The sequence below is a fragment of the Pteropus medius genome, unplaced genomic scaffold (assembly GCF_902729225.1).
Source record: "Pteropus medius unplaced genomic scaffold, Ma_sr-lr_union100, whole genome shotgun sequence".
In the NCBI taxonomy this organism is placed as follows: Eukaryota; Metazoa; Chordata; class Mammalia; order Chiroptera; family Pteropodidae; genus Pteropus; species Pteropus medius.
The window spans coordinates 16515403-16527761 of record NW_024340699.1 but is presented as its reverse complement, the minus strand read 5'-3'; the positions used below and the strand labels follow the sequence as shown (position 1 = coordinate 16527761).

At 59.0% G+C, this 12359-nt stretch overlaps 1 protein-coding gene across 9 annotated transcripts in view; it reads left to right on the top strand.

Moving 5' to 3' along the window:
* MAD1L1 (mitotic arrest deficient 1 like 1) overlaps positions 1–12359 on the top strand; it is a 243216-nt gene that overhangs the window by 172535 nt on the left and 58322 nt on the right. For all 9 annotated transcript variants that reach the window (XR_005656530.1, XR_005656529.1, XM_039879516.1 and 6 more), the window contains one exon: positions 7422–7510. Coding sequence is in view for 7 of the 9 variants with exons in the window: in XM_039879516.1 (XP_039735450.1) it covers positions 7422–7510 (89 nt within the window). In the remaining 2 variants the exon portion in view is untranslated. The remainder of the gene's footprint in view (positions 1–7421; positions 7511–12359) is intronic.

Below are 12359 nucleotides of genomic sequence, written 5' to 3'. Positions count from 1 at the left end.
GTGCCAGGCCCCTGTCCCAGGCCCCTGTCCCAGCCAGCTTGGTGACAGTGCTTTCTCACTAAACGTCCTGTTGGGAGCGCCCTGCATCCCCCAAGGCTGCGACTGTGACAGGAGGGCAGAAAGGCGGGCCCATGACGAGTAGATAAGCGATTCAGGATCTTTTCTGGGGCGACCCAGCTCCCTGCATGTTTACTCTGGTCCCTCGGGAGCCGCCTGCATGGGCTCTCCTCATCTGCCCCGTGGCACTCCCGTGGCCCGCTGCGCACTCTGCCTGTGCGGGCTGCCCTCGGCCTCACGCGCCTCTGCAGCACCCCCCGTGTGCGAAGCTCTGAGCTGGGGCTGGGCCCAGATGTTGAGCGGCGCCGTGTCAGCCTCCAGGCGTTCTCAGGCCAGTGGGAGGAAGAGTCACACACGTGTGTCATCAGACTTCACAGTTGAATGCCCTCCCGGCTTGGGAGGGTTGATGGAGATGGTGGCATCTGAGGTGGGCTGAAAGGTGGACAGGACTTGGAGCGCAAATGGAAAACTGGTCTGTCGACAAGTATCGTGTGTCTCGTGGCTGGCCTCCGTCCTGGGCTGGGGACGGGAGAGGTGCGTGGCTTGGTGTCTGCAGAGCCGGCGAGGCAGGCCTCGTGGGCCCACCAGTGTTTGTGAACTGCAGCCTGGGGGAGGCGGGGGTGTCGGGCACCGGAGGCGGAAGGTCTAACGGGGGGATAAAGTCGAAAGCATGTTAGGTATGAGTCTAAGGTTACAAGTTAAAAGGGCCTATTTTTGCTTTGAACGCTGTACATATGTTGTCAGCATTTCTCCTTTCTTTCCTGGAAATCATCCAAAAGTACCAAGAAGACTGAAAACCAAAAAGGCAAACTAAAGTTTGGGCAAAACAGAAATACGGCTAAAACCCAAGCTGCTAAGTGGCAGGAAGCTGGGCCTCAGCCGTGGGAATCAGCAGACGGGTGTGCAAGAGGAAGCTGAGAGGCGATGCCTCAGGGAATGGGCCTTTCCGGTGGGAAGGGGCCTCTGATGACGCCCTGTCACCGGTGAGGGGCACACGGCAGAGGCGGTCTCCGGCCCATCGTCAGCAGAGGGGACGGGGCGCAGCAGCACAGCAGGAGCTTTCCAGCCCAGGAGAGCCGAGCTGGGTGAGGGCGCGCACGCAGGTCTCCACGTCTCCTTGACCGGGGGGAGGGCGTCTGCTCCCATGGGAAAGCCCACAGCCCCCTCCCCGCACCGGGGGGAGGTAGTGAAGGCAGATGGGACTCGCAGAACCATCTGATCATTCGGAAGGAGAGAAAACGCCGTCTGCTCCACAGCAGGAGCTGTTTGCACAAAACTGGCTCCAGAACATCTTCACTGATGAGTAAGAAAGGCGACATCACACAGTTTTGTAAAACCAGAAAATGTTATGGAAAAACGACAAAAAATTTTTACGGAAAAAAAATTGACACTGAGCAGATGAAAGTTGTATCTGCACATTTTGCTCGGGAATAAAACGTAACAGCCCAGTAGAATCCGTGAAGCGTGGACACGTGCAGGCGGCCAGAGTCGGGGAGGTGGGGCTGGCCAGGAGCAGGGGGGCCAGGAAGAGGGCCTGGGGAGACGAACACTGGAAAGGTGCCGAGGGGGTCGGGGGCCCGGAGAGCAGTTTGAGTGCCGGGTGTTCGCGTAACGCGGGACCTGCACGGTTAATAATGGGAAGGAGGGCGGGGGTGAGGACGCGCAGGGACGCTGGCCTTCTCATCATTAACAGCTGAAGACCCCAACGTCGCTCAAAGATGACGTCACGTGGTGGCAGTGTATCTAACTGTGTGAGGTAAACAGTAAGATGACACCTGAGTGGAGCTACATAGGGAATGAATAGAAACTGTCAAACAGAAACGTGTAGCTATTGCGTAGAGTTATAAACACAACCACTAGAACACAGAAATGCAAACTTGTATAAGTGTCAGGAGAATTTCACAAAATATAGCAAACGACCACAGAATGAAATGATTACAAAAGTTATAAAACAAAATGCAACGAAGTAACACAACAAAAATGTACCCGAACATATATCAAAACGTAAATGGGCTAAACTCTCCTATCAAAAGGAGACTTTCTGATTGGATTACAAAGCAAAACCAAGAAAAGCTGGAAAATCAAGGGTAAGGGCGACAAAATCAGACGTCATGTCCTCACGGCAGTTAAATTTGAATTCAGGTGAAAAGGCTTTGCAGAACACACAGCGAGGTGGGATTCAGTAATGAAGGTGCAGATGAATATCTGTGTCAGCTAATACATCACCGATGTTCAAAAAGTGAGAAGCAGTTCAATAGGAAGCCACGTAGGATGTCAGCAGTGGAGGAATTTATTTTACTTCGTAATCCACGTATAGCCAGTGGGAAAGAATAAGTAATAGGAAAAACAAAATATCTATTTTCTATACATAATGTTAAAAACCCTTAAATTTGAAACTGAAGAATACTTTTTTAGAAAAGTACTCACAGAAAACATTCACAAAAAAATTCATCATATATTAAATAATAAAGAAAACTTTTTAAATTCAAATAGGGAGAATAGTGCAGACAACTTTCTCTGGTCACGATATGATGAAATTTGCAATTAAGGACAAAACCAGGAAAAAAAAAAGCTCCTAACACTCGGAAATTAAAAAAAAGAAAAGCAAAAACAACAAAAATCTGTGTTGTAAACAATACTTGGGTCAAAGAAGAAAGAGATGCAATTCAAAAGTGCATAAAATCTAGACAGAAATCGTAATGAAAATACTGTAGAACAGTGCTCAGAAGAAAAAATCACGGTTTTAAATATTTATGTTATTGAACAAGAAAGAATGAGTGTGTACAGAATAAGTATCCAACTTAAGAAGTAAGGAAAGGAAAACAAAATAAGCTTTAGTAAAGCAAAGATAGGGATTTGTAAAGATCAAAGCAGAAGTTAATAAGAAAGTGAAAAATGGTAGAAAAAAATAAATAAATCCAAATACTTGCGCTTTGAAAGAAAACCAGTAAAACATATGAATTATTCACAATCCTAGTAAAAAATTAACAGAAAGCATCACCACCTAACAGAAGAAGAGTGATTATTGTGGCATTGTCGATGGGGTGGGGGAGGTGCCTGCGCGGGAGAGTCTTTCTTGATGTGGTTCCACAGGTGTATACGTGTGTCGAAAGTCACTGAGCTGTACACCTAAGATTTGTGCTGTACCGTGTGTAAGCTTCACCTTGATAATAAAGAAAATAAGTAAAATCAAAAATCAAAAATGAATGTGAAGAGAATTGTGACTCATATAGAAATTCTATTAAAAGAACTAGGAATTATATTATAGCTCTAAATTTTAAAATCTGAATGAAATAAATGATTTTCTAGGAAATTATAGCCTATCACTACTGACTCCAGAAGAGAGAGACATTTTAACAGGCTGGTTATTACAAAATTGTCACAAAGTAGCCATTCCTGCCTTCCTCCAACAAGAAGAAGAAACAAAAGGAATCAAGCTGAGTTAGTTGCATGGAAAAATCTGCTAGCTCCTTACGATGCAGACACCGCCCACGCCGTGACACCCCCAGAGCATGGAAAGGCGGGAACACTTGCCAGATGAGCATCATACGTGCACGCGTGTGCGGACTGCAGACCAGTCACGGTCGCACTGCGTCCACGTTCACGTGTTGGGGGAAGAGGTCTCCAGGAGGGGCGCTGGTCTGATTTTAGGATATCAATTTCTAGGGTGTCTTCTCCATGTTTGCTAACATCCAACGTTCAGTCTTGATGAGCAACTTAATATGAGTACGTGGATAATGTCTCAGTAGGGTAAAACATATCTATTTCAACCCCAAACTGACGCACTATAGATTCAGTTCCAGTGAAGCCACAAACAAGGGTGTCCAGTATTACATCCATCCTTTGGTATTATTCTGGAGGTTCCCTGGTCCTCAGAATTGGACAAGAGAAAGAAATCAAAGGTGTCAGTGCGGGGAGGAAGAGGCACGTTGCCCTCTGCGGCTGATGGGAGCGTGTGGCGAGACAGCCAGCCGCAGACGGTGGCCGTCAGCCAGGTAACGTAGTGAAGCGTGGGAAGCAAAACGCAGACAAACGTTAAAAGCCATATGTGTGCAAGAACAGCACGACAGACATCGGAGGAGAGACCGTCAGCCCCGCGTGCCTTCGGTTCCACACCTGTGGGTTCAGCCACCCATGGGTCGAGAACGTTGGGGGCGTATTTTGTCACCGTGTACCAGGCAGGTAGGCCCAGGCGGACGGGCTCCTGCTTCTTGTCATTGTCCCTAAACAACACAGTGTTGCAGCTACTCCCGTGGCCTCCACGCTGCGCTGGGTGCCGGGAGTCACCTGGAGGTGGCCTGTCTCAGGGGACCGGGTCAGGCGTGGGCACACGCACGGTCTTACGTAAGGGGCCCCAGCGTCTGCGGACCTGGGTGCCTGTGGGGCATCTGGACTCAGTCTCTCTTTGATACCGAGGGACAGCCGTGCTCCGGTCTACAACAGCAATGACCAAAAGAGGCAGAAGGACACGATGCCACGACTGAGGGCCCACGGGGATGCAGCAGAGCTGGGCACAGCGGCCTTCCGCCGGCCGCTGCGAGGCACGGAAGATGACTTGTCACCACCCGTGGTGTCAGTTCCCCCAAAATGGTCTCTGCTTTGTAAGAACGTTTGTTTGTTTTAGGGCTGAAGGCGGGGAGAGAAAGGGCCCTATAATCCTGTGGACAGAGCAGTGGACTGGGCCAGGGAGGCAGAAGTGGCCTAGTTTCAAACAGAAGCAGAGGTGAAGTGTGGCCAGGGGGCCGTCGGGCCTCTGTGACCACACGGGGCCTCATCCGGGGCGGTCTGGCAGCATCGGGCCCTGGGCCCTCTTCCTCCGCAGCAGGGCTCCTGAGACAAGCCCGCACATGTAGGGACCCGAGCGTCCAGGAGCCCACCCCGCAAAGGTCATCGTGAGCTGAACCTCACTGCAGAGGCAGGGCCGCCAGCTGCTAGATAAGCAGCCCAGGTGGCATCGGGAAGGAGTGACAGCTGGACAGTCCAGGGGCGAGTGGCGGGGACCGCCTGGCTTGAGAGGAAGCCGTGTCTGATTCCAGCCGTCTGGGGAGCATCTGGGGAGGCCAGATGGTGGGAGGGGCCACTGGACACAGAATTGTTCCCCATCGTGCCACCATCTTGTGATGCCACTGTGTGGTCACTTAGTGCTTGCTCTGTAAAGTGGGTGCCGTCACCATTGTGACAGAAGGCAGGCCGTGAGCGGCGCCTGTCGCCCATCAGTGCAGACAGCCGGCAGTCAGGGTCGGCGTGCGGTGCCACGTATGAGTAGGTCCCAACCCTTCTCTCCCTCCGCGGACTTCGCCAAGACTGCTGCAGGAGACGGTCGCAGAGGGCATGCCTGCTGGCCACGCCTGCTGTCCACGCCACGTCCAGCTGGCTTTGGGCCAGCCACCTGTGTGTTGGTCCCATTTGGGACCGCAGAGGTTAATATTGGGGCTTCATAGACTGAATCCTGCACCCGAGACTCCCCAGATCTGGTGGCCCTGGGGAGCCTGTGCAGGAGGGACCTGGAGAGGCGTTGGGGGGAAGGCACTCCTCTCATTTAGGCTGAGGGCGGGGGCAGTGCAGATGCCTGCCCCACCCCACCCCCCTGCTAGGCCTTGCTCCTGTCACAGCGACCCCATCCTGTTCACTCAGCTGAGGACAGCAGAGCCACTCCGTGCTGGAACAGGACTTGCGGGCAGTCGAGCCAGCCATGCGGCCTGGTCAGCGAAGCCCAGTCCCCACCGGCACATGTGGACGGGCAGGCCATGAGGAGCCCTCCGGAAACCACCTGCCTCCTTGCGGCCATCGTGGAGGACTGGGGTCTGCGGCTTCCCTTTGGGGCCTCAGGACACGAGGCACTGCATGGAGGGGCAGCATGCCGTGTGCAGGTCACCCCCTCGACAAAGCGGGGACTCGCGCCTGCTCTGCACTGGCCCCAGGCAGCCCCCTGCGGCCGTAGACACTCACTCAGTGGCCTGTCCGGGGCTTCAGCAGGTCCTGGGACTCGTGGCCTAAACGGCTGCCTGTTTCTGCCTGTGGCACTTAGGTTTGGACTCGGTCGAGATAATTTGCGACGATTAGTGACTCCTGCTAGAGCAGGCACCCAGCGATGCCCCGCGGCCCTGGCTTGGTGTAGCCCCTGTCCGTGTGGCGAGTTCTGCATCAGCGTGTTGGCGGCCGGGCGGTCTGGGTTCTTGTGGTGTGCCTGTCACGTCGGCCGTGCCTTCTAGCAAAGGCCGGCTCGCCACCTCCCCTCACCCTCGCTTCCTTGGAGGCAAGCCAGTCCTCTGGAGCGCGAGGGTCACGTGATGGGGCTTCCAGACCCGCGTCTGGAGCACGGGGCATCATGGGCTGGAGCGGGGCCGCAGCCTGCCCAGCGTCCTGCATCTCCAGCCTGGCACGACGCGGCCCCCCTCGTGGGGTCCCTTTGCTCCCTCAGCCGTCCTGCACGCCGGCCAGCTCGGGTCTGGGAGTTGGGCGCACAGGACAGGCGGGCAGACCTCGGGCAGGTTGGCGACCGCAGACCGGGCCCCGCCCTGACAAACCGCACTGGCCGGAGCAGTCCCAGCGGGGACCTGCGGTCGGGAGGGCGGTGGCGTTTTGCTGGGGCCAGCAAGAAGAGCAGGAGCAACTAGTCTGGCAGCCGGCCTCGCACAGAGACCAGAGCTGGGACAGACGCTGGGTGGCCGGGCACAGAGCCCGCGAGTGGCAGCTGGGGTGATCCAGGACACTCTCTTCCTGTCCCTTGGCGCTGAGGACTAAGTCGGCTTGTGGGCAGTAGTCTGAGGGTGGGCTGAAGAAGGGCCAGAGCCTTGTCTGAGGACAGTGACACCGAGCCTGCAGCCAGCTGTCGAGGCTCGAGTGCGTCCTTCCAGGCTGCTGGCCACGTCCCTTAGTTGGGTGCTGCTTTGGGTGGCCCTTGGGAAGGTCCCCGGCCAGAGCCCTACCACTCTGAACTAGCCCCCGTCCCCGGTTCCCATCAGCGCGGCTGGCTCTCAGACCCCCTCCGTGTGTCCCCCAGGCGTGAGGGCAGGTTCACGTCCACGTTGTCCCTGGGCAGAGCCCTGAGTAACGAGTGAGTGGAACACCACGGCCGACGGGGAGTGGCGAGAGCGGTCCAGCGGCCGTGGTCCCCCAGGCTCTGACCCTTCCCGCAGCAGGCTCCAGGTGGCTGAGTCTCTGTCCCGGAGGGAGGTGCTGAGAGCGAGCGCTGTGTCTGCACAGCCAGGGTTCTGGAGGGCCGGCAGCTTCAGTGCCCCCAGGAAGGAGGTGCCAGGAAGCCGTGTCCCCACCAGCTTCTTGCTCGGCTGGGGGCAGACGGGGTGCTGCCGTCTGGATTCCTGCGGCCGGCGGGCTGACCCTTGTCCTGTGTTTCCTTGCAGCTGGAGATGGAGCTGAGGATGCTGCAGTGCCAGGCGGGCCCCGCCGAGCAGAGCGTCCTGTTGTCCAGGGAGGAGGTGAGCTCGCTCAGGTATGTCCCTCGCCCCGCCAGCTCCTCTCCACTGTCACCTCCAGGAGGACACTGTCCTAAACCCCGCCCCATGCACTCGGCTTCCTCTGCAGAAACCTGTCTCCGCTGGTCTGGGCCCCGTCGGCACCCTTTCTCAGGCTGGTGTCCCCAGTGCTCAGACGTCGCGATGCCGTCTGACGGGCCCTGTCCGTTGCCAGCAGAGCCCCCGGGCCTTGTGCACCGTTTCCGGGGCAGCGGGGTCCGTGCGTGGCTCGTTCCGAGCCCACTCCAGAGACCAGCTCAGACCGGCTTGGAAGCATCGTGCAGCCAGGCCCCCCCGGATCTCTGGATGCAGCACGAGCATAGGCCGAGTGGCTCTGGGGCCATCAGCCGGCTCCTGCTCCGAGTGCCACCTCAGAGCAGCGCGGCACATCCAGTTCCCACCCCAGGGGCTGCTTCTGCGGGTCGGGAGCCGACCCGGGGCCCGGCCTCTCTGGCGCCTGCTGAACGGTGGGCCCCTGATCACTGGGAGAAAACGTGGGGTCCGGGATGGGTGGCTGCAGCCTGGGCCCAGCCCACTCGGGCATCTTGGCTCGCCACGTGGCTGAATGGCCCTAGCTGTGTCACACCCTCTCCTGAGGCTCTTCTCGTCACAGACGTGGGCAGCCCCCTTTGCGGTCGTCTGTGTGTGTCCAGGCCCAGGGTAGCTGCCCTGTGGGTGGCGCTCACCACCGGTTCCCAGGCATTTTTCGAGTGTGGGCCTGGGCCAGGGCGTCCTCGGAGACCCGCCGGGGGCCGACGTCACTCGCATGCTCCTCGAGCGTGCAGTCGTTCACATCAGTCGTTAATATCCGGAGGCCACGCGTACGCCGCGTGCGTCCTCGGCTGCACGCGGGGGTGAGATGGTCCTGAGGGGGCCTAGGGGGTGTGTCCCCAGCCGTGCCCGTGCGAGGACAGGCCGTGGCGGACGTGCCGCTGGCACGGGCGTCCATGGGACCTGCTCTCGCAGGCGGAGGGCGGGCAGGGGCCTGCGAGTGCCTGTTGTGGGAGGAAAGGCTCTGAGCCCGCAGGATTGGTGCAGCAGGGTGCTCATGGGCAGGCGGCTGAGAGCGGGCAAGGTCTGTGGCCTTGTCCCCAAGAGCAGCGGGAAGCCGTCCCAGTGTCAAAGTGCGGGAGTGACAGGGTCGCACGGGGAGCTTTGCAGCGTCTCTGGCTGCCCGGGTCACAGAGACAGACGGAGCAGAGCCTTGGCGAGGGCGGGCCGCGTCTCGCGCCTCGTGCCGTGAGCATTTGCCGTGGGAACGTCCCTTTCAAGCAGCAGGTGGCCGTCCCCATGCAGAGATGGGCGAAATACCCCTCTTGCACCCGGCTTCCGGGAGCAGCCCCGTGCGGTGACGAAGACCGCCTGCCGTCAGAGGTGGGCTGCAGGGATCGGGAGGAGGCAGCATTGATGGCGGAGCAGAGCGGGGCCCGAAGGCCAGGCCAGGGCCGGGCACGCAGACACGCTTCCACGGAGCAGCGTGCAGTACGGGGGACGGGGCTGCCGTGGTCGGCACCCAGACCCCCCAGGGCCTTGAGTGTCCTCTTGGATGCTTGGACTCTCGTCTTTTGTCGCTGGAGCTGCGGTTGTCAGTGGTGGACGGAGAACGGTGATGAGGCTCCGCCTTAGCCCTCGGCGTCCCAGGTGGCAGCTATGGCTGGCACCCTTCCGCTGTGTCCCTGGGCCCCCAGAGCCCCCAGAGCCCAGTCTCGACTGTGCCGGTGCGCGTGTGGCCGGGCCTGTGCGCGTGTGGCCGGGCCTGTGCGCGTGTGGCCGGGCCTGTGCGCGTGTGGCCGGGCCTGTGCGCGTGTGGCCGGGCCTGTGCGCGTGTGGCCGGGCCTGTGCGCGTGTGGCCGGGCCGGTGCCCGTTTCTGCGGCTGCCACACGTTGGGCACAGTCGTTTTCTCTGGTAAGGTCTGAAGCGAAGGCTTCGCGTCGAGATCTCAGGCCAGTGTTTGTGTAAACGCTTTGTCGGGAGAGGCTCTCGTGGGGCGGGAGCTGGGTCTCACCTGCACCAGCCTGCTCCCTTCCTGCCCTGCCAGCCGCTGCCCCACCTGGGGTTCCCCTCAGCCTGGTGGAGGGCAAGGACAGGGTATCGGGGTGACGTACCTGTCAGGAGGGTTCTGGGAACGGCCCCGAGCCCACGACAGAAGCCCTGGGCCTTTTTGGGTGGATTCTGTCTGGACCAGCTGAGTGGGTGGAAAACAAGGCCCACGGGGCCGTCAAGCTCCTTGGGGACAGCACGGTGGCCTGGGCAGCAGTTCAGCCCTGCACCCAGTGTTTGCTCGTGTGTGTCGTGTCTACAAAGCCGGCAGCTGCCCTGGTGCTCCCGGCACCCCCTTCAGGAAGCCTGGTCACTGCGCGCCCCTCCTTGTGCACGTTTGGGGTCCTCCACCCCAGCACCCTGCAAATAAATGTTCAGGAGCCGTGTCATCGTACCTTGGGTTCTCTTTGTCACCCGGTGGTGACAGTCACTTTGGGCCAGTGCTCTTGAGCTAGAGCGTACGTGTTGTGTGTCGAGGGTGGCGCATGGGCTACGGGAGGCAGCCCCACTGGTTTGGGGGGTTCAGGGCAGGCCCCAGCAGGCCAAAGACCCCGCCGCGCAGAGGGGTGACCTGGACGCCCCAGCCTAAGTGCTCCCATTTGAGAGGTAGCCAGGATGAGGCAGCACACGCTGTGCTGCTCACGGGCCAAGGGTGTCATCCGGCGGCCCTAGTCCCGAGCCGCGGCCCCCACCAGGGTCTCAGGTCTGATGGGGAGACCAAGACCAGCCTTCAGGAGCCATCTCGACCCCACACTCCCCCCACCAGCTGCTCCGTCAGGGAGGCCTGTGGTCAGCAGGCCACCTCCGCATGGCCTGCAGACACCACCGTGAGCGATGCCCTGGCATCCAGAGTCCCTTTTGCCCACCCGCTGCCTGGCTACTCGTCACGGCAGGGCCAGGGCTGGGCCGCTGAGTCATGCGTCTCAGCCGCACTGACTCTGCGGTGGGGGACAGGGGCCGCCACACTCCGCAGACCGGGTCCTGCCCACGCCTGCTCTCCCCTCTGAGGCGTGAGGGGCCTGCCCCGTGCCCTGGGCTCGCCGCCATGCCCAGGGGCGTGCTTGGGCGCGGGCCCGCTGTCAGGGGCTTTGCCGGGCGGTCGGTGGCCTTCCAGTCCACTGCCTCACCCTTCAGTTCCTGGGGTTTCTGTTGAATCATTCATCGATTGTTTTTTCTCCCATTTTCTCTTTCTGAAACTATCATTTGAATGTTGGACTTCCTGAACTAGTTCTCTACTTTGAAAAGATGTTTATCCCATTTTCCAGCTTTTTCTGTTTTTTGTAAAGTTTTTTCAAATATGAACCTCATTTTCTTCTTGTTCTCATATTTTAGTTTCCTGAGGGACTTTTTCTCGTTTTGTTGAGGTCTGAACGTTCTTTTATGCAAAACGCACTGGTGATGTCTCGTGAGCACAGACACTCGCCACCTCTCTGATGTTGTAACAGGACCGTGTGAGGTCCCTTCTCCACGTAGTCTGTTCCTCTGGGTCACTGTTTCCTGTCCGCCTGGCTCAGATGGCGGGCCGCCGTGCTGGACACTGAGCATGCGGTAGCCCCGTGCTGCGGGGGCCAAGAGCTCCTCGGAGGGGCCGTGGGTGGACTTCGTGCTGTGGCCTCGCTACGCGGCCCTCAGGACTGGCGTCCGGTCTCTTCTCTAGGCCTGGTCATCTTTGGGAGACGCCTGTCTGCATAGTGTGGGTGCTGTCGGCCTCTGGGACTGAGGGGACAGGACTGGGGGGCTCAGCATCACCATGGAAATGGCCCACGTCAGCCAAATCCCCAGGGGAAACCTGTCCCCAGGCAGCAGCACTTAGTCCCTGCCCCGTGGCCCCGTGGCATCTGGCAGGTCAGTGGGGGCGCCCTGTCCCCCTATCCTTCAGAGCAGACAGTGCCCGCACTGGGTGCACGTCCTCGGGGCTGAACGGGGGCTGGCCCTGCTCTGAACCCCTGCGCAACGGGGCCGGTGGGCGGGAGGGGCTGGTGGCCCAGGGTCAGAGGCTCAGCAGAAAGCTCCCGCTCACCCCTGCAGCAGCGAGGTGGCCCTTGTGTCCCTGTCCCTGGTGCCAGGGGACCAGCGGGGGACCCCAGCTTGCACCCCACGGTATTCAGGGGCCCCCCTGGCAGCAGGGCCCCGGGCGCAGGACTCCCATGAGCAGGGTGACCACCTGCCAGGAGGTTAAACAGGATGCAGGTCTCACAGGCGGAGGCTCAGCGTTTCTGGGACACGGTAAAAATCACTGCCACGCCCAGAACTAGACAGTCAGGACTGGAGACGAGGGGACGGCTGTTGGACAGCAGCATCACGGTGACCCGGTGCTGGATGCCTGGCAAGGACTGTAAAGTGGGCTTCAGCAAATGGTCACGAATCCTCAGTGAAGAAGTGAAAACTTGGTGACCTGAGCAAAGAAACAAGTCACTTTTTTTAACAAAGAACCAAACAGAACTTACAGGCTTGAGCAGTAGCCAAAGCGGAGGCTCAGTGCACAGGCTCGGCCGTAGCTCGGCGACGAGAGTCAGGGCTGTGACTTGGACACAGGTTGTCAGAACAGCGGGAGCAGAAGGCACAGTGTCCTCTCCATTGCGGTCCCTGGAGGGGAGGATTGGGGCTGGGAGACATGGGAAGACGTAACGGCTGAGCGCTCCCCAGGTGCGCCCGGCAAGAGCCTGGGGCGTAGGGACCCAAGCAGGCCACCCCGAGGGAGCCCCAGACGTCTGCGGCGCGTGGCACTACACATCCCCCTGGAAACTGCAGACAGAAAAAATTTCGAAGGTGCTGGAGAGAAACGC